Source organism: Mesoplodon mirus, assembly GCF_964341445.2.
Source record: "Mesoplodon mirus genome assembly, chromosome: 7".
Classification (NCBI taxonomy): domain Eukaryota; kingdom Metazoa; phylum Chordata; class Mammalia; order Artiodactyla; family Ziphiidae; genus Mesoplodon; species Mesoplodon mirus.
Window position 1 is genome coordinate 57,965,026 of NC_138983.1, and position 21,692 is coordinate 57,986,717.

General features: G+C 45.0%; 1 protein-coding gene across 1 annotated transcript in view; it reads left to right on the plus strand.

Moving 5' to 3' along the window:
• CLPB (ClpB family mitochondrial disaggregase) overlaps positions 1–21,692 on the plus strand; it is a 148,823-nt gene that overhangs the window by 40,789 nt on the left and 86,342 nt on the right. Inside the window, exon 4 of the mRNA XM_082626742.1 lies at positions 15,591–15,694. Within this exon, the coding sequence (XP_082482868.1) occupies positions 15,591–15,694 (104 nt within the window). The remainder of the gene's footprint in view (positions 1–15,590; positions 15,695–21,692) is intronic.

Here is a 21,692-nt window from a genome sequence, read left to right on the forward strand (position 1 = left end):
GCCACCAGGGAAGTCCCGATAGCCCAATTTTTAAAAAATAGGCAAAAGATTTGAGCAGACACTTCACCAAAGAAGAGATTGATGGCAAATAAGCACATGAAAGATACTCAGCATTTAGGGGAGTGCAAGTTAAAACCACAATGAGATACCACTACACACCTATTCCAATGGCCAACATTTTTAAAACTGACAATACCAAGTGCTGATAAGGATGCAGAACAGTTGTCATCCCTGCTGATAGGAATGCATAATGGTATAGCCACTTTGGAAGACACTTCAGCAGTTTCTTATAAAGGTAAAACATACATTTATCATACAGACCAGCAGTACCAACTCCTAGATATTTGTCCATGAGAAATAAAAACATACATCTACAATAAGACCTGTATGCAAATATTTATAGTAGCTTTATTCATAATCACCAAAAACTTGAAATCACCCAAATGTCCATCATCTGGTGAATGGACAAATTATGGTACATCCATACAGTGGACTACTCAGCAGTAAAAAAAGAACAAACTTCTTGTACAGGTAACAACATGGTCAAATCTTTAAAGCCGTATGCTAAGTTAAAGCCAGACATGAAAAGCTACCTGCTGTATAATTCCATTTATATGACAGTCTGGAAAAGGCAGTACTATAGGGACGGAAATCAGGTTAGTGACTGCTAGGGTTTGGGGGGGGGGGCCCAATGGAACTTTTGGGGTGATGGAAATACTCTTAAGTGTTGATTATAGTGGTGGTCATAGAACTCATCAAACTGTACAACTTAAAAGGATGAATTTTACTATGCATAAATGATACTTCAATAAACAGACTTTAAAAAAGTTTTCAAAAAACCACCATCTCTCTATATTTTCACTGTTAATTGTGACCTTTGGTGTACTGAGAATTCCTGTTAGAGTTAAAATGAATTCATAATGTTTATGGTCACCTGGAATTTTTTGAATTCTTATAGTTGATGGTATCTTACATAGGAGTACTATATATTCTGATTGTTAGTAGAGAATAAAGATTTGTGGATTCACACGGTTTGTGATGTCATGAAGTAGAGTTATTGATGAATAGTGATAAATTCACCTTATGAGTGGTATACAGTGGGCTCACAAAGTGTCATATGGTTCTTTATGGCGAGGAGAAGGTGCAGGGTTCAGGACTGGGAGCTTGCCTCTCATCCCACGTCATTCTTGGTTTCCTTGTCCCTGGACTGCCATGCAGGGAGGACCACCTAAATAGTATGGCCATTGTGGAGCTTCAGGAACCAAAGATCCTGAAACAGTGGGGTGGTGGGGGGAGGTTCAGATTTGAGTCCACTTGGGCTTGCTGGTTGCCTTGAAAGCCCCTGCCTCAGAGAAGTGAGACTGCCAGGCAGAGAAGGAAGCTCCAGCAGAACTGTTTGAAATTCCCCACAAGAGTCTCCCTCCCTCCTTCTGCTTTTTCTCCCGGAGTGCATTTCATCAGCATCGGAAGGACTGCTTCCCGGCACTGCCTTCCCTGCTTGGCTGGGGTCCCTGAGGAGCTGAGCTAATGAGTGGATAACACGCATTTGCCAAGGCCTTCCTGGATGTGGTACCTGGGCTTTGTTAATTTTAAAATGCCGCCATCCTTGGCTGAAGACCACTTAATTCCCTCTCATAACAGCCATTTATTTTTAGCATTTGCTTATTTTCCCTCCACCTTACTAAGCGGGGGGGGGGGGGGGGGGGCATTAAATCCTATCTTTAGGAACCCAGCAGCCCAAGCCAGATCGCTGACCTGCAGGAGAGGTTTTACAGGCCTCTCTGTGTGGCCGACAGCTCCACAGGTGTTCTTAGAGCAAAGAGCTGATGCTTCTCTTGCAGCTGGACTGGGGCAGCCTCCATGGGAGGCTCTTCTTCCTTGCTGGCTGGCCAGAGGCAGAGCAGGTAGAGCACCCCAGTACCTGTGCTTTAATGTAGGTACCGGGGGGCCTGACAACATGGAGGTCTATCCTGCTTTGGAGGCCTACAGTCTCTTCCCAAGGTCCCCAGCCTGTTCTCAGCATGGCTGCTTGCTGCAGAGTGGTGCTTCCTTCGGCCCGAGGAGGCTGGCTTTGTGCTATCTGATCTCTTGACTATAGTGATGATGATGGCTGTGGTTGATTGGGTGTCTTCTGTGTGCCAGGCCCATGTCGAGTACTTCCCATGTTGGCTCTAATCCTCACTGCAATCCTAAAATGGGGGGATTATTATCCCTATTTTACAGATAGGGAAAATGAAGCTCAGAGATGCCTAAGGTTGTCCAGTAAGTGAGAGGAGGAGCCAGGATTTGAAGTCAGGTCCCGCTGAACCCCAAACCCTTATTCTGTCCACTGGACTATACTACCTGGGTAGGGAAGATGCAGGGAGCAAAGCCATGCAATGAATCAAGGGGTGCCAAGACCAAGAGTCAAGTCAATTCCAGCAGGGTTTCTTGATGACCCACTATGTGCTGGATGATTTTTTGAGAAATCTAAAAACCGACAAACTGCTTGTCTTCAGAAAAGCTTTCAGAAAAGGGATAAAACAAGCCTCCTTTTAACGGTAGATTGAGGCAGAATGTGGTCAGTACCCAGAGAAGACCAGCCTAGAGTGCTGGGGTGGGGGTTAATCATGAAAGGAGGCCCTTTCACATGAGGTGGGCCTTGAAAGACAGACAGGATTTTGGTTGGTAGAGGTGGAGAGTAGAAAGACAGCATTTCTGGAATAAGCATCATTGTGAGCATAGGCTCCTAAAAGTAAGAAAGTTGAGATGTACCAGAGTTAGTAGGGGGCACTGGCAGGGTCTGGAGACCAGTGAGGGTAAAGGAAAGCCTTATCCAGCACGGACCATGGTCCTCTCAGGCTGTAACTGTCTAGCATGTGGTAGAGCCGTGAGCTCTAGAGCTGGACGACCTGGATTCACATCCAAGCTGTCTCTTCCTCTTACTAGTCATCTACCTTGGCAAGTTCTTTCACTTATCTGTGATTGTCTCCTCAGCCATAAAATGGAGATAATAAGCTGAGCTACTTTAAATGTGTAAATATATGTAAAGTGTTTAGAATAATGCCTGCCACAGAGTAAGCACTTGATAAGAGTTTGCTACTTTAGTTAATAGTAGTACAGTAGTAGTGGTAGTGTCTCAATTATTATTATGACTAGCGCTGCTGCTGCTGATTGGTGACCTCAGGAAGTTAGTGAATTTCCTGCAGGTAAGCCTATCTTTGATGGAGGTGGGGGTATTACTTGCCTCTCACCAGTATCTGATGGGTGATGCAGAGGCAGTAGGGCTTTGGATATTCCTTTTCCACTCCTTTTCATCTAAGAAGCTGGGCCTAGAACATGGGACCCCAAAGCAGGGCATTTTGATGTGGAGCTTGCTCTCGTCCCAGGTGGCCGCAGCTGCCTAGTGAAGAACAGTTCCCAGTATTTCCCAGCAAGGAAGGGCGGGTGAGCGTGCTGGCCAGGTGCCCGGAATGCCAGCACCATGCCCCCAGAAAAGTGTGCCGAGCTTGATGTCTCTCCCACCGCTGCTGTGGTTGATTATCTCTGAGTAACAAAGAGTCATTTCTAATCCCATTTAGAATCATTGCTCAAGATAATCCTGTTTCGTAGTAATGATATTCCAATTCCAGCATGCACCCGTTTCTAGTTTGGCAGACACATGCCTTGACCTCAGGCCACCCAGACACTGCTCCCTGGAAAGTGATGTCAGCTCATTTGCCTAAACTGACAGTCTCAGGGTACCCACCCCCCTCTCCAACGCTATATCCCATCCTGGGGTTCTGTGTTCCGTGCTGTCTTCATGGAGAAGATCAGTTGGGATGTAAAAAGCATCCCGTGCTCATCCAGTTCAGCAGCCTGGGGGAGGGTGTTCCATTTCTAGGGACTGTGGTATGGTCCACTCCTGCACCTCCTCTTTAAAGACATCAGACCCACTCTGTGCTTATTTAAATAGGGGTGCCAGCTTGGTGGGTCAGGAATATACAGTAAATATGGTAAGTGTGTCTGGGTTGCAGCAAGGTATTTGGCTGTCTCTCATAGTATCCACATGAATAAAATATGATGTGGCAAATAGTTTGGTCAAACTAATGAATGGTGAATGATCTGGTTCATTGTTTATATATGAATGGATATCAGACTGGAAAGCAGACTGTACTGGTGAGCCACAGGGGTCTGTCCTATTCACTAGTCATATCACTGATTCTAGTGAGACCATTGATAAATGCCAACCAAATGGGCAGATTAAATGAACCTTAGAGGTAGTAGATATGTTAGGTGAAAGAGTCGGAGATGTGAAAAAAGAACTCAGTGGGCTAGAGCAATGGTTAAATCTGTGGTGATAAAAATTAATAGGGACAAGTGTTTCAGTCTACAGCTGAAACCAAAAACCAACTGTAAAATCCAAGGAGACCCACTTTAGTAATACTAGCAAGTAAAGCCCAGGAGCTGACTGAAACTCAATGTGTGCATCAACAGTGCAGTGTTAAGGCCTTAGAAGTGAATTGATTCAACGAATATTTCCTGGCCCGTACTGCAGCCTATGTGCAAGGGAACAGATGGCCAGGCACAGTCTTTACTTTGGGGAGCACAGTCTAGTTGTGTGTGGCAGAGTGGTGAGGAACAAGAGCTCTGGAAAGAGGGCCTGAGTTTAAAACCTAGCTCTAAACAGCTGTTTCCTCATCTGCAAAGTAGGAACAATAATAGCATCTGCGTCAGCATAGGGTGGTTGCGATGATTAACATGCATTGTAAGACTGCTTACTGCAATGCCTAGTGCATAGTATGTCTAGGAGATGTACCAGCCTCAGCATGCTCTTACGGATCATTTGCCTAGAGAGAGCCTAGTCTAGCCTATACTGTGGAAAGAATCCCTAATAACCAGGGCTTGACCACACTGCCCCATCGGTTTGGCGACTGTGTGTTATGAACCACAGATTGAAAGATATGGAAGTGTATTTAGAACTAGGCTAAAGATATGAAATTGGGATTGTCCTGGAAATCCTGTGATGGGTAATCTCGATTTCTTGGTCCTCTGCTTAACGTGCCATGCCTTCCTTAAGCCTTGCCTAAATTATCTCACCTGGTCTGAGCCCTCTACTGATTTTGACCCTTGTCCCTCTGAATCAGACTCCCTCTTATCCCAGCTAGCTGTTATGACCATCTGAAAATATCACTGTCCCAGGTACATAGTAAGGGCCCAGCGACTATGGGATATTATGACAGACTAATGGATGGTCAGATGGGTGAGAACCAGTGTGGTTTAGGGGAATGTGCACTGGGTTTGGCCCCAGACAGACACATGGATTTGAATCGTGATTCCTGTGCTTATTTAATGTGTATACTTGGATAACTCTTGTTATCTCGCTGAGCCTCAGTTTATTCATTTGTAAAATTGACTAGTACCTCATTGCAAGTGGTTATAAGGATCTGGAATAGTAAATGTAAAGTGCTCAACCCACCGTGGCTGCTTTATTATGATTATTGATCTTTACCTTTTGAGGGAAGTAAACAAAATAACATCCTCATTCGAGGAAACTGGGGCACATTTTCTACACAGGTACCTTCCTTGCTTCCTCCCTAATCTTTAGTTTGTTTCCCTAGGAAGCTGGCTTTAAAAAGAAAACTGCACCCCACCCCCCAAAAAAGAAAAGAAAACTGCCTTCCCATCCTGCCCCCCACCAAGCTCATGCCTCCACACCACAGGACCTCTAGATTCAACACAGGCCAGTGCCTTTGGTCGGGCCACCCCGCTTTCCCGACCGCCTGTAGACCAACCAGTAGACTGAATGATCCATAGCTCATTTGACTTTCCAGCAAACCTCCTGACCTGTGACCTCTTTGCTTTCTCCCCTCATCGAGGTGTGCTCTGGGTTGAGAATAGGTCAACTCTTTGTCTTTTCCTTGGGACACAGTGACCCTGTGCTTGCATGTGGGGGGTAGAGGAGAGGAGGAGTCGGAGGAGCTTCTTCTGAAGCTCCACATTGTGTGGGGATGACCTGGAGCTGGGATCACTGCCCTTCTTGCTTCACCAACTCCAGCTGCTCGCCAGCCGTCTTTGACACGCGCCTGGCCCAGCTTAGGCCTCAGCTCACACCTCAGGTTTCCTCCCTCTTTCCTAAACAATGTGATGACCCAAAGCCCCTCCGGCCACTGAGAGCAGAAAGCCAATCAATGTAACTGTCCTCCTGTGCATTGTGACACCCCACTGTCCTGAAAGCAGGAGCTCATCAAGGTCCTTGTGAGCCAACTTCCTACGTGTGCTCCCACATCTAATCTAATTACAAACCTGATCGGCAAGTTAAAACTTGCCTGGTGGGGGCTGTTGCTCCAAAGGGAGTTCTGTGAGTCCCAGGAGCTGCTTCTTAGGGACCACCCTCCCGTTCTTTTCCTCAGCTTTGTTTGGGAACTGCCTGGTAGAGGGCAGGAAGGGCCTAGTGCTCAGGAGAGGAAGATGGAAGTTTTCCACAGCTAAGCTGCCTGCAGCCCATTTCGGACCCTCAGGTGGGGGAAGGCTGGCCAGGGCTGAGACAGTTGCGTTCCACCTTTCTCCCCCATTTCTCACCAAATAAAATAATTATTTCATTTATTCATTCTTCATTTTTTCATACAGTCATTCAGAAAGCATCTGTTGACCACTTATTGTGATCCAAGGCACCGGGCAAGGAGCTGGGAAAGAAGGTTGAGACATGGCTCTTGCCCCGTGATCTACTGGGAAAGGCAAGTAAAAGTAGACAGGCAATCACGATATAACATGGTGAGGGTCACCTTCCACAGGAGTAGGTACCGGATTCTGTGCAAAGAGGGTGTTGACCTGGGCTGGGAGTCAGAGAAGCCTCAGTTGAGTTGGTGACTATGTCACTGAGGAGCCCTGAAGGTGAATGAGCACTAACCAGTTGAACCAGTAGGAGGGCCCTATGTGATGGCCTTTGGTGTACTTCGGGGAATTCGTTGTTTTCACTGGGTCCTTAATTCTTCAGCCCCCAAGATCACTAGATCAGCATGGGAATTAGAGTTCTGCAATTGAGAGACTCCCTGAAGGAATAAATTTTTAGAACAGATGGTCACGTTCAATTAATGAATAATAGTAGGTGGCAGGGAATCAACCCCTTTTTAAAAATCATCTATTCATCATGTTGCTGCACGTGTATCCAGCCTGTTGCTTCTGACTGCTGCATCATGTTTCATAGCATGTGTCTACCACATTTAACTTACCTGTTCCTCCAGTAATGGACACTTGATTGCCGGCAACTCCCCACTGCCACAAAATATGTGGTGAACATCTCCCATGTTGCCCTCTGTAGACCTGTGTAAGAATCTCTCTGATACATATCCTGAGGAGCAAAGTGCTGGGTCATAGGGTAAGGTACTTTAACATGACAAATATTACAAGACTGGCTTCCAGAATGGCTGCATCAGTCTGTCCCCTGGCAGTGCATGAAGAATCTGAGATCCCCATGTCTTCACCAACACTGGACATTTTTCAGCTTTCTCACTTATTGCCAGTGTGTTAACTTGAAGTTCTATCTCATATTTTTAAATTAATTAATTAATTTACAGTAAGTCCTTGTTGGTTATCTCTTTCTTTTTTTTCTTTTTTTTTTTTTTTTTTGCGGTACACGGGCCTCTCACTGTTGTGGCCTCTCCCATCGCGGAGCACAGGCTCCGGGCTCGCAGGCTCAGCGGCCATGGCTCACGGGCCCAGCCACTCCGCAGCATGTGGGATCTTCCCAGACCGGGGCACGAACCCGTGTACCCTGCATCGGCAGGCGGACTCTCAACCACTGTGCCACCAGGGAAGCCCGGTTATCTCTTTTAAATATAGCAGTGTGTACATGTCAATCCCAAATTCCCAATAAAATGCTATCTCATTTTTAAAAATTTTCCTTTCTCTAATCACACACTAGCTTGAGGATCTCTTCATATACTTAATCATCTTGTTTGTTTGTTTTTTTCCTCCTCTGGGCATTAACTGTTCATATCCTTGCCTCATTTTTCTGTTGGGCTTCCTGATCCTAGCCTTGTTGCTAAAACTTGAGTTGAGGCGAAGTGCTTATACAGACTGTTAGCTACCTGGGAGTCAACACAGGGAAGTGAGAGGCCATGTAGCAGAGTGATAAGGACATGGGCTTGGTAGCCAGACTGCCCTGGTTTGAATCCCACCTCTGCTCCTTACAGCTGAGTGACCTTAGACAAGTTACTTATCCCTCAGTTTCTGTTTAACCTCCCTCATAGGATTGTTGTGAAGATTAGATGTTAGTATATATAAAGTATTTAAAATAGTGCCTAGCATGTAGGAAGTATATACAAATGCTAGCTCTTATTATTAGACTGCTATCTTCCTCCTACTTAGCCCTACTCTACCCTTGAGAAAATAGATACTTGTATCAGCAGGCAGTAAAATAAGCAGAAAGAAAACAGCTCTCAGCCTAGGCTCAGAGCTCACCACTCCTACTCACATGTGTAACTCTTACCAAGGTCTCAGGCTCTGGACCTGCGTTCTGCTCCCTACCTAAGGCCAATCTTTAAGACCTGACCATTTCTGATTAGCCAGATTTCCAGGCCTGCAGTGCCCCCCATCCCTGGCCTGGCTAGCTCTGCCCTATTGCTGCTTCTCTGCCAACCTGTCAGCTGGATACTATCCCTCACAACCTTCACCTTCAGTATTCACAAGGCCCAGTCTTTTTGGTGAGTCATCTCACTTGGGCAGAGATAAGACCAGAGTAGATTCTGATGGACACACAGGAAGGCAAGTACTGCTACCAGAGCCAAGTCACTAAAGGCCAACTCTAAACCTCCATCCTCCTGGGCTGTAGACATTCTCTGACTCTCCAGATTAGTATTGGAAGTAGGGTATCTGGAGATTATCTCTCGCCTTTGAGGTTGATACTGACATTGGTAGGCATATCTTTCCATACACCACCAGAGGCCAAGTCCTGAGGTGGCTGGGAGAATTGCTGATGTTTGTAAGCCTTTGTCCAGTGAGAACCTCTGGAGTAGTCAGCATGGTTCCTTTGAGTGTGTTATAGAAAAACATAAGTGAGTGGGATGGTGTACTCTGTCCCCTTTAACCCAGCTATTAAGACCATGAAGGCCTAGCCCATACACTTCACTGCCCATTTAGCATCAGCTACGCCAGTTTAAGATAGTGATACCTAAACCCAAACCTCCCAAGTGACAGCCAGTATGCCAACGCCAGAACAGAGGGGCAGCTCTAGTTGTCCTTTGGTGGATCACCTCGGATAGCAGTACCTGCCTCCCTTTGTGCCGTCAGATCCTGTAGTCCCCTTGTCAGCCAGGTGGGCCAACTCACCATCTTGTGTACGTCACCTTCTCCCAGATACAGTTCTGAATTGGGGGATTTGTTTCTGCTTCAGCAAAAAATGTCAAAGAGGCAGAAATCTCTTCATTTGCGAAGTCTCCTCACTGCTGCCCCTGGTGTCTGCTTCTTTTGCCTTGTCTTGACCTCTGATACCAGTGTGTTTCTTGGTTTCTGGTTGCTTACTTGTTTTGCGGTCTGCTGTTTCCCTCTGCCTCTAGTCCTTGACATCTGACCTGGGTTTTTACTCTCTGCCTCACGTCTCTGCTGCCTGGTCTCTGGCCCTTGGCTCTGTTTTGACTATGAATTTCTTGACACTCCCTGGGCCTGGCCTGCTGCTAAGCCTGTTCTCACCAGCCTTGCCTTAGCTTTCTCTTACCTGGCTAGCCTCGTACTCTGTTTCTGGCCTCCTACATCCCATTGGTCCACGAAGTTCTTTTCATCATCAGAGCTAACCATAGTCGTGTAGTCCTTTAGCCTGATCTGGGCTGGCTTCTCCAAAAGGCCTGATCACTGTGGAACTCTGGGTTAGATGCTTTTTAAGTATGAGGTAGCTCTTGGGCAAAAAAAGCTTACTAGCTATGTGGTAAGGTGTTTGGTGCCACTCTTGGCCACTGAGCAGCCACAGTTCCTTTAGTCCTAGGTATACCCCACAGTGGGGCTGCTGCCTTTTGAGTTAATTAAAAGTGAAAGGAATCTTCTCCACAATTGCAGAATGAGTCACTAGCTTGGATGCTCACCCTCTTTGTCCTCCAAGTTTGTGAAGTGAATTGCCCATTCCTTTTGATTGGGTTAGCAGCCCCAGGGCTTAGCCTAGTCACTTTCCTCTCCCCATCCTGCCAGACCACTGTCTGCCCTTTGGGGCGAAGGGCAGCATACTTGGTTGCTTGGACACGTCTTGCAGCCTGCAAATTGGACAGATGGAATCAATACTCAGGAACCTGGAGAGGCCCAGGTAGCACAGTTAGTGACACTAGCTGCCTGGAGGGACAGCTTGCCATGGGAGGGGGTGTGATTGAATGGTGATTGGACACAGCAGCTGAGGATTAACCAAATTATGTCCCTTTGAGTTTAGATCGACAAACCCTTCTCACTTAGATTTTAAAACAAGCCAACTTGTGCAGAATATAGAAGAGCTGCCTTTTTTTTTTAACATCTTTATTGGAGTATAATTGCTTTACATTGTTGTGTTAGTTTCTGCTGTATCACAAAGTGAATCAGCCTTACGTATACATATATCCCCATATCCCCTCCCTCTTGCGTCTCCCTCCCACCCCTCTAGGTGGTCACAAAGCACCGAGCTGATCTCCCTGTGCTGTGCTATGCGGCTGCTTCCCACTAGTTATCTGTTTTATATTTGGTAGTGTATATATGTCCATGCCACTCTCTCACTTTGTCACAGCTTACCCTTCCCCCTCCCTGTGTCCTCAAGTCCATTCTCTATGTCTGTGTCTTTATTCCTGTCCTGCCCCTAGGTTCTTCAGAACCTTTTTTTTTTTTTTTTAGATTCCATATATATGTGTTAGCATACGGTATTTGTTTTTCTCTTTCTGACTTACTTCACTCTGTATGACAGACTCTAGGTCCATCCACCTCACTACAAATAACTCAATTTCATTTCCTTTTATGGCTGAGTAATATTCCATTGTATATATGTGCCACGTCTTCTTTATCCATTCATCTGTCGATGGACTTTTTGGTTGCTTCCACATCCTGGCTATTGTAAATAGTGGTGCAATGAACATTGTGGTACATGACTAGAAGAGCTGCCTTCTTTTTCTTTTTTTTTTTTTTTTTTTTTTTTTGCGGTACGTGGGCCTCTCACTGTTGTGGCCTCTCCCATTGCGGAGCACAGGCTCCGGACGCGCAGGCTCAGCGGCCATGGCTCACGGGCCCAGCTGCTCCGCGGCATGTGGGATCTTCCCAGACCGGGGCACAAACCCGTGTCCCCTGCATCGGCAGGCAGACTCTCAACCACTGCGCCACCAGGGAAGCCCAAGAGCTGCCTTCTTAACACAGGGCTATGCCAACATGAGTCCTGGGGGTGATTAGGTATAGATAGATCTAGAGCCCACTTCAGATTTGTGTTATTATCACTAAGATTATATGGACACAGAGAAGAGAGTTCATATTTGTGGATCTCCTTTGATGTGCCAGGCACTGTGGAGTTTTACATACTTATAACCTACAAGGGAGGCATCATTATCTGTTATTCCAGTAGGGAAATGGAGTCCCAGAGGTAAAGTAACTTGTCCAAGATCACAGTCAGTAAATGATAGAGCTTTGATTTGAACCCAGGTCTCCCTATACTTGTTATAAAATGTCATGCTGTCTTCCCAATTTGTGTCTTAGTTCAAACTTCTCTTGACTTTCTCACAGCCCAGCTACAGGGTCAGGTACATAGTAATGATGACTAATGTTCTTTGAGCACTTATTATATGTCAGGCACTGTACAAGCACATTACATACACTAACAGAGTCATATGAGCTAGATACTCCTTTTTTTTTTTTTTTTTTAATTTGGGGGTGCTGCATACCATAACCTTCTTTAGGAGCATCACAGTACTCATTAGCATTTATGTATGTATGTATGTATGTATTTATTTGGGCAGGCTGTGTTGGGTCTCCGTTGCTGTGCACGGGTTTTCTCTAGTTGCAGCAAGTGGGAGCTACTCTTCGTTGTGGCGCACAGTCTTCTTATTGCAGTGGCTTCTCTTGTTGTGGAGCACAGGCTCCAGGTGTGCGGACTTCAGTAGTTGTGGCTTGCAGGCTCCAGAGCACAGGCTCAGTAGTTGTGGTGCATGGGCCCAGTTGCTCCGTGGCATGTGGGATCTTCCTGGACCAGGGCTCGAACCCGTGTCCCCTACACCGGCAGGCGGGTTCTCAACCACTGCGCCACCAGGGAAGTCTGAGCTACATACTCCTAATATCCCTGAGAATTATGATTGCAAAATGATTTTCTAATTTCATCATTTGTTCTACGTGTATTATTTGTCATTTTACAGTAAAGAAGAGCTTTCCTTTCTCTCCCATTGGCTTATTCACTTATTTTCAATACGGACTCTTGGAATCTTAGTGTACCCAATGGGTGATAATCCATTAATGTCTTTATTCATGTTGATGCTCATATTGTCTCCGATTTTAAAGCCAGCATTCTTAACCTCTGTACCATACTACATCCCTCTCTATCAGATATTTTTCTCACTGCCTGCAGTTAGTTTGCCCATCTCTAACAGCCTTTTTGAACCCTCTTAATTTTTAATCTTCTGGCAAGCAGGAAGACTAATGCCAGTCTTAATCCAAATTATGTGTAAACTACGAGCAAATAGTCTCCAAGTGAAAACCTGACAGACTCTGCTGTGAGTTAAATATCTGAGTTTTAGACATGGATTTTAAGTGCTTAGAGACCCTTCTTATTTCTCTTTGGGATCGTAATTCATATCCTAGATAAATTACCTGTAAAAGGTAATTCTTAAGATCCTTTTAGGTAAGGGGAATAGACACAGGAGGCTCACTTGACCATGTTAGATCAGATGTAGAAGAACCTCATCTATGTGGGAGATAGATTATGGTCCTTTGACTTACCAATGAGGACTGTGTGTTTGTGTGCATGGGAGTTATTGAAATTCATTCATCCATTCAGCAAATAATTGGGCAGGTCTTGTGCCTGTTGAAGGTTATGAAACTCAAACCAATTGATACAGGGAAAACCAACAATACTGCTGGCTACAGATATTGAAAAACTAACAAAGGAGAGAAACTAAAATTGTAGGTTGGCTTTTTAATATTTATGATAGAGTGATTTTTAAATTTTTATTTATTTTTATTTTTGGCTGGGCCACAAGGCTTGCAGAATCTTAGTTCCCCAACCAGGGATTGAACCCAGGCCCTGACGGTGAAAGTGCCAAGTCCTAACCACTGGACCACCAGCGAATTCCCTAGAGTAATTTTTTTAAATGCTTGCCATTTATGCCTTCAAAAGCATTAATAGTTTTGAAGGCCAGTGAGCAAAAGATGAACATGCTAAGAGAAAAATAGGCAAAGAACATTATGCCTGAAAATAAAAACAAAATTGATAATTGTGACTCATGAAAAAAGAAACACAACTGATTGCTAAACATTTTTTTTTAAGTCCAACCTCACTAGTAATCAAGGAAATGCAAGTTGAAACAGCAGTGTGATTCCATTTTCTGTGTCCAGATTAACACATAATGAAAAAGCTTTGGTGAAAGGAAGGCACAGCGGTTACTCTCATCCTTCTTCCTTTGATAGTAAAAATAAAAATCGGTACAATCTTTCTGAAAGGTAATTTAGTAACATTTATCAAAAGCCTTTAAAATGCTTATACTTTTGATCTAGAAATTCATCTCTTAGGAATTTATTCAAAGGAAATAGAGATTGTTATTGAAATATTAAAAATAATCTAATTGTTTTACCATTGGGGATTAGCTAAATATAGACTAGCCTTTTAGTAGAATACTGTGCAGTCATTAAAAACAATGTGATAGATATTTAAGACATGGAAGGGGTGAGGTATGTGTGTGTTTAGGGAGAGTTTATATATGATCCAATTTTTGGTAAATAAAAATGTGCATACATTGAAAAAACTGGAAAGATATTATATATTCTAAAACTTTTTTTTCTTTTTGATTAGCTATATCTTCTGAGTTTTTTTTATAGTGAACACGAACCTTTTTTTATTAGGGAAAAAAAGGAAAGTATTAGCAGGAACATTACATGATAGAAGGGAAGCTTACATATATGGAGCATTCCTAGGTCAGGCACTGTACTTGGTGCTATATAAATTCACCTAATTTAACCTCACTGTGGAGGCTCCTGCCTCTTGTCCTACTCCCTCCAGTCCATTCTCACACAGCTATGGGAGTGATTCTTCTAATAGCAAAGATTTGGAAGGAAACACACCAAACTATAAATAGTGGTTACTCTTAGAATTTAGATTAAGGAGATGGCTATAAGGGAAGACTTTCATTTTTCAATTTAATATTTCTATATGATTTGCATTTTTTAAATGTATATATCTTGAAGTGGGGAGGAAAAGCATGTGTTGCCACGTCACTTCCCTTTTAATCCCTTCAGTGACTTGTCTCATTCCCCACTTTTCTTCCCCTTACACCCTCTACTCCAATTCTACCTTCTTTTTTATTTATTTATTTATTTATTTATTTTTGGCTGCGTTGGGTCTTCGTTGCTGCATGTGGGCTTTCTCTAGTTGTGGCGAGCAGGGGACTATTCTTTTTTTTTTTTTTTTTTGCGCGGTACGCAGGCTTCTCACCGCTGCGGCCTCTTCCGTCGTGGAGCACAGGCTCCAAACGCGCAGGCTCAGCAGCCACGGCTCACAGGCCCAGCCACTCCGTGGCATGTGGGATCCTCCAGGACCAGGGCATGAACCCACGCCCCCTGCATTGGCAGGCGGACTCCTATCCACTGTGCCACCAGGGAAGTCCATGGGGGCTACTCTTTATTGCAGTGCACAGGCTTCTTATTGCAGTGGCTTCTCTTGTTGCAGAGCACAGGCTCTAGGCGTGCAGGCTCAGTAGTTGTGGCTCACGGGCTCTAGAGCTCAGGCTCAGTAGTTTTGGCGCACGGGCTTAGTTGCTCCGTGGAATGTGGGATCTTCCTGGACCAGGGATGGAACCTGCATCGGCAGGCGGATTCTTAACCACAGGGAAATCCCCAATTCTGCTTTCTTCAGGTGAAGCTTCGTGCTCTTTTGCCTCCAAGATTTGTAAATGCATTGGGTCCTCCCACTTCACCAACCCAGCTCTGGCTTCTCAGCCTTCCAAGTCTTTAATACCTTAAATACTATGTCCTCTGGGAGGCCTTTCTTGATCCCCTCCCTTGGTTTCCCACCATACATGGTACTTCTCCCATCGTAGCCTTTATCACACTTCGCTGTAATTTTATGCTAAATTGTTGTCCTTCCCAGAAGAGACTGTAAGCTCCTTGAGGGCATGGACACTAGCACCTAGAACAGTGACTAGAACATAGTAAGCATTTGATAAGTAATTGATGAATAAACACTTCGTATTTTATAGTCGTGGACACTGAGCCTTAGAGAGGCGTTAGATAACGTGTCCAGAGCCTCTCAGCCAGTAAAGTTTCAGAGCCAACTTTCCTACCCTTGTCTTTGATGCTCGTAAAGTTCATGTTCTCTCCACTGTACCACTCACATGAGCAGAGGCAGATCCAGTCCCCAAACATGCCTCAGAATCTGAGTGTCTACTTCCTGGGCCTTTCCTATTTTTGACACTTGGTGTCTTTTTGATTTCTTCCAGTGTGGTGCAGGTCCTGCTTGCAGCTGGTGCTGACCCAAACCTCGGGGATGATTTCAGCAGTGTTTACAAGACTGCCAAGGAGCAGGGAATCCATTCTTTAGAAGGTAAGTGTGGGCTACCCTGCTGTTCTGAGATCTCTCCTCCCTGTGGCTTCCAGGCAGCCGTGCTCTGTGCCAGCTCTACCAGCAACTCAGGTTGAGAGCCTGCAAGTACCTCCTCCTCTGGGAACTCATGGAGAGCACAAAAGGCTTGGAACAGATGCCCTTCACAGTCCCCTCTGGCTCTATAATTTATGTCACTTCAAGTCTTGGGGAATAAAATAGAGGCCCAATTTCATAACTGGGTGGGGGGAGGGGTAGAAGAACCTTTTAACTGGTGTTCTCCCAAAAGTGCCTCAATCTGTGGAGTCTCAGATGAGTGGACAGTGGAGCAGGTTTCCATAAAATAATTAAGGCAACTGTGTGGAATGTGGATTTATTCTTCCTCTACTTTCTGCAGACTTACCCTGTCCCAGCCCTGCCCCCGAACTAGAAAGCAGCCTCACTGGTTTCCTCAGCCTCAGAAGTCCCTCAACTGTTTTTTTCCCCTCTTCTATGTGAAATACAATCCTCTCTCTGGACTGGCCCCTCAACTTACTGAATGACCCAGGACAAAGAGTGAGCCTTGTCTGTGCTTGTAAAATGGGGTGGTCATCAGTGCCTCCCTGGGGTGTTGTGTGCGTGGTTGCTTGGACTTCTCAGAGGAAGGAGGCGGTGTGCACCTACCAGGGCTTGGTCACGTGTCCGTTGAAGGGTACCTGGGCAAGTTAGTCCCTTATTGCCTCTGGTGAGTTTTTCGAAAGTGGGGTTGAGAAGAGGGTAGGTTGCTTTGACTGCAGACAGAGATGAATACTTTACGTTTGGGCTTTGCTTGTCCATATTGACTCTGCTGCCTGCCCATTATCCTGGATCACTCACAGAGGCTGAGATTCCCCTCACTTTCCAGCAGCAGGGCAGATGAGCAGTAGCTACTTTAGGGTTGGCAGTAATGCCAGGAGGACAGACAGCCTTGCTGATTGCCTAAGGGTCAGAACATTGACCTGAGGGAAGGTTCAGCAGAGGGAAGCAGTGTGCTCAGCCCCCAGAGCTGTCAGCAAGGCTACCAGACTGACATGGGTGTGGTAGCCTAGGGCAGAGGTGTCACTGCTGCCCCAGCAAGGTTTCTCAAATCAGCAGCGTGAGAGAAATGTCAAGAGCATCAGAGCATTGCTACCCAGTTGCAGTGTGAAGTTGCCCTCCCCCTGCCTCTCCACCTCTCTGAACCTGCTCCTTGTATCAAGCTCGCTTGCTGTGACTAGATCCCCCATGGAACCTTTGCTGCAACCTGCCCTCAGCTGCTCTTTTGAATGTTCTCTAAATCTTGGCCCTTTATGTGGTTATTTGAACTCTGATCTGCTCATAAGTCTTTTCTTTCCTCATCAGCTGACAGTTCCATGTTCAGGCCTTGACCTATGCCTCCTTGGATTCCCCACTGAGCTGGGGGAATCTTGTTCACTTTGTTTCCAACAGAGGAGAATTTCATGAGTACCAAACTTGCCCTATATGTGCAGCCTGATGTGTGGGGACTCAGCTTATAGGCTGTCCTCTCCTCACTCAGACATAGCATTGCCACCCTTAGCTCTGTCTTCTATTCAGGTGCTCTCACCAAAAAGCAAGGAGGAGCATTTGCTGAGAGGGCAGGGCCAGGTAGAAGGGAAGGGATTATTTGAGTGCCTTCTTATCTGTTCGTGGGATCCCAACAGGGTCCAGTAAGCTTTTTTTTTTTTTTTTTTTTTGTGGTACACGGGCCTGTCACCACTGCGGCCTCTCCCTTTGCGGAGCGCAGGCTCAGCGGCCACGGCCCACTGGCCCAGCCGCTCCGCAGCACGTGGGATCCTCCCGGACCGGGGTACAAACCCGCGTCCCCTGCATTGGCAGGCAGACTCTCAACCACTGCGCCACCAGGGAAGCCCCAGTAAGCATTTTTGATTTCACAGAATCTCAGAACTGTGCAGCCGTCTAATCCAGCCTCTGCTGTCACACCAGTCCCCACCCATGCCTTTCACGTTTTGTACCTTTGTGTTCCAATAGTTCAGCTTTCCAGGTTGATGCTCATATTCAACATTCTAGATCAGTGGTCAACAAAGTTTTTCTGGAAAGTGCCAGATAGTAAACATCTTAAGTTTGTGGGCCAGTTGGTCTTAGCTGTGACTACTCAGCTTGGCCACTGTAGCGTAGAACACGATACACAAATGAGAGTGTATGGATGTGTTCCAGTAAAACTTTATTTACAAATATTGGCAGCAGGCTGGATTTGGCCCATAGGCTGTAGTTTGCCAACCATGTTTTAGATATTTCCTTTTTTCTTTCTTTCCTTCCTTCTTCCCTCCCTCCCTCCCTCCCTTCCTCCCTCCTTCCCTCCCTTCCTTGCTTCCTTTCCATTTCTTTGCCTGTTTTCGTCAGCCTCCTCTGAATTTTTTTTAACTTTTGCTAGCCAGCCTATATGCTAGGTAGCTAGGTAGGTAGACAACAAAAATATTGGAATAGGCTAGCATATCTCTCATGAAATAAAGATAAAAATATTAACTATCTCTTCTTATTTTATATGATCTGCAAAGTTAGCAAATAGGCTTTCTGTGGATTCATTTACTTATTCAGCAATAATTTTACAAGATTTTATTGATCACACTCCTATCTAGCAGGCACTGATCTAGGTACTGGTGAGTTAGACAGACAAGATCCCTGCCATCATGTACTTCATGTGCTAGTCTTTGATTAAAATGTTTACAGGACTCTATTAAGTACAGAGCCCTGGAGCTCATGATCAGGACAATTTAGAAGCATTACTCAACAGTCACAGTTGTAGAGCCACCAAACTTCATTCTTTTCTAGCCTCCATTTCTTCATCCTGTCCACAAAATTTTAAGAGATTTTCTCTGATTTATTGCTGAAATAAAAACATGTTTAACATTTGTCTTAATTTGTTGCTCAGTAATCCTTTCCCAAAAGGATATTATGTTATTCTGGCATGGTTTTGTCTTATCCTTAGCGAACCCATACTGGTACCCAGTAATCACCTAAGTGTTTCAGAACCATTAAAAATAAATTTTAGATTGAAATAATAAATTTTATCAACAATCATTGATAAGCTCACTGCTCTGTGGCTTGTGAGATCTAACTCTCTCTGTAGCTTTTTCTCTTTTTTGAATTTCAGACTACCTTTGCTGGCCACAGTTTTCTGGCAGCTCATCTGATTTTCCCTGGTGTATCAGTGTGGATGTACTCTGCTCTCTGACTTCATGCGCTCTGCTTTCTGACTTCGGGCCTGGAGAGTGACAATTCTTTAAAATCATCTCAGGGTTCTCCTCTCCTTACCAGTCTAAGCCTTTAACTCCTTCTTAAACATATTTTTCTTTCCTTTTTCCATTTAAAGATACTTCATTCATTTATCCATTCAACCAGTATTTATTGATTGCCCACTGTATGCAAGTCACTGTACCCAGCTCGGGGTCATTCTCACTGATGAAGTAGACAGAAACAAAAGAATCCTGTGGTTCTTTTTTTTCTTTGGATTGGACTGACTGTTTCATGGGAAGCTACCTGACCTGGAATGTGTGAGGAGGTTAAGTAGAAGACGAGGTACAAGCGCCTTGTCCAGAGTGTGTCTAGGCAAATTCACAGGAAAGTCACAAGCTCAGCAAGGTTCTTCAAAACACAAGCAAAGCATAAAGTCAGTGACAAAGTCCATCAAGTTCACTAAATTTCTAATAGATATTTCTGTGGAGCTCAGCCTGTGCTCAGTACTGAAGGGAAGAGTGAGTTGTAGTTTGTGTCTTTGTCAAGACCTCCCTAAACCCCCATAATATATCCCTTGTCTACCTTATCAGTATTATGTAAAAATGAAGAGATAAAGTATGTGATGTGTGAATTGTAAAGTACTCTACGGTTGTAATTGCTTATTAGTTTTGTTTATTTATAATTGAGCATGCACTTCCTGAGTGTCAGGCACTCTGCCACATGCTGGGAATAAATAAATAAAAATGGATATATATGATCTAGCCCCTCAATATATATGATCTGCTCCCAGTCAAGTAAGAAGACAGACCTATGAACAGGCACCACAGTGCAGAATGATAAATGCAAAGGTTGATAGATGTACAAAGGATATAGGTAGCACTGGTATAGGCAGTGATGCCCTCTACCTGAAGGCAGACTGATATCTGGGAAGTGTCACAGGGTAAGTGACTTTGAACTGGGTCTTAAGGATGAGTCAGAGACTGCCAGGCAGACTAAGAGGGGTGGACTTTCCAGGTAGAAGGGATAACACATGCAGAGATATGGGATAGGTGACAGCCACTGGAATCATCTGCCACAGTACTGAGAACAGCAAGAAGTAAGACCAGAGAGGGAGGCAGGGTTCTATGTGGGAAGGACCCTGAAAGGCAATTCTAAGGAGCTCATAGTGTTTTCTGAAGGCCATCAAAGGGTTTTAAGTAGGAGAATGCTCAGTTTACATTAGCATTTTAGACAGACCATTCTGATGGGGTGGGGATGAATTGGAGAAGAGAGATTAGCAATGATTTTTGATGTTTGGGGGATGATGGATCCCTTTGAGAATTGGATGAGAAGTCATGCTCCTCTCCCTCAAAATGCATTTCTTGTTTCTGGGGATTTCTAAAAGAAATCTTTGGGAATGGAGAGAATAGGTATTAGAAAAATATTAGGAGGAGGTGGAGTATTCAGTGGAATGTGGGAATTGATGGAAAAGGAGGCGCCCATCTGTCACCTCGGGTTCTGCTTTGGGTGAACTGTTAGATGAGTGGGTCTGTAGTTCAAAGAAGTCTGGTAGCATTTGCTTTGTAGTTAAAACAATGAATGTGACTGAAACTGCCTAAGGAAAAGAGTTAAAGGGAAGGGATAGGAGGACAAGTCCTTCACTCAGGAAGCATTTAAGGTGTGGGGAGGAAAGAGGATCCAGGCAAGGAGACCAAAAGGTATCAGAGAAGTTTCTCTCAGAGAGGCTCTATATCCGTTCTGCCTGCTCAGAATGGGCACAGCCTAGAGAGGAAAGAAACCTCTTTGCTGAGACTTGGCTATCGGTTGCCCCATTCCTAGTGAAACCCTTCTGTTTGACATTTGGCATTGCTCTAGCAAGAAGCCTGCTCAACTGGCACATTACAGTATCTTCACCTCTTGTCGAGGTTGGTGTTTCTGGGTAGAGAGCAGGTCTGCTGGTGCAGGTGATGTAGGGATGCTTGGCCTTATTGGCCTAACTGTTCTGTCCATTCTCTCCAGTTCTCAGAATGGCATCTTCAGAGGCACAGCAGTATCCTGGAGAAAGGTCAGTCTTCAGTGCCAGGAAGTAATGGGTCCTCTAAGCTCTGTCACCAGCTGTGTGATCTTAAGCAAGTGGCTTAAGGTCCTTGAATTTAGGTTTTCTCATCTGTAACATAGGGATAACAATACCCATCTTAAAGGGTTGTTTGGATGACTAGAAATAAATACATGTAAAGCACAGTAGCATGTGATGAAGAATTTCTGTACAGAGTTGGGTCTTGGATCAGTGTAAGGCAGGAAACCTGCCTTGGAGGTACTGAGCAACTCACCACTCAAGGGGCACTGACAGAGGTTGGCTGTCCGCCCATCAGGGATTTTGTAAAGGGTCATTAGATTATATAGCCTCCAAGGTTCCTGTCAGCCATGTGATTTCTAAGGTTCTAGAAACTTTAGGCTCATCGTCAGAGCAAGTAATGTACTTAGAAGAAGTAGGATTTGAGCTGGGCTTTGGAGAGTGAAGAGGAGGGGGAAAAAAAGAAAAGATTTTCTTAGCAGGGAGCACAGCTTGAGCAAGGCACTTAGAGGAGACACATGGAGGGGAGCTTAAGAGATCACTGCTGCTTCTCTACCAACTCACTCCCTGATCTTGACCACATTCCATTCAGTGCCTTGAGCCCCACCCATGCCCACTCCAGGAGAGTTCCACTTGTGGCTGGCTGATGGGTGGTGGGCCCCAATCCTCAGGTGGAGGAGGCAGTAGATTAGACATAACAGTAAACAAGTCACCCAGTCAGGGATGCTGCTGGCT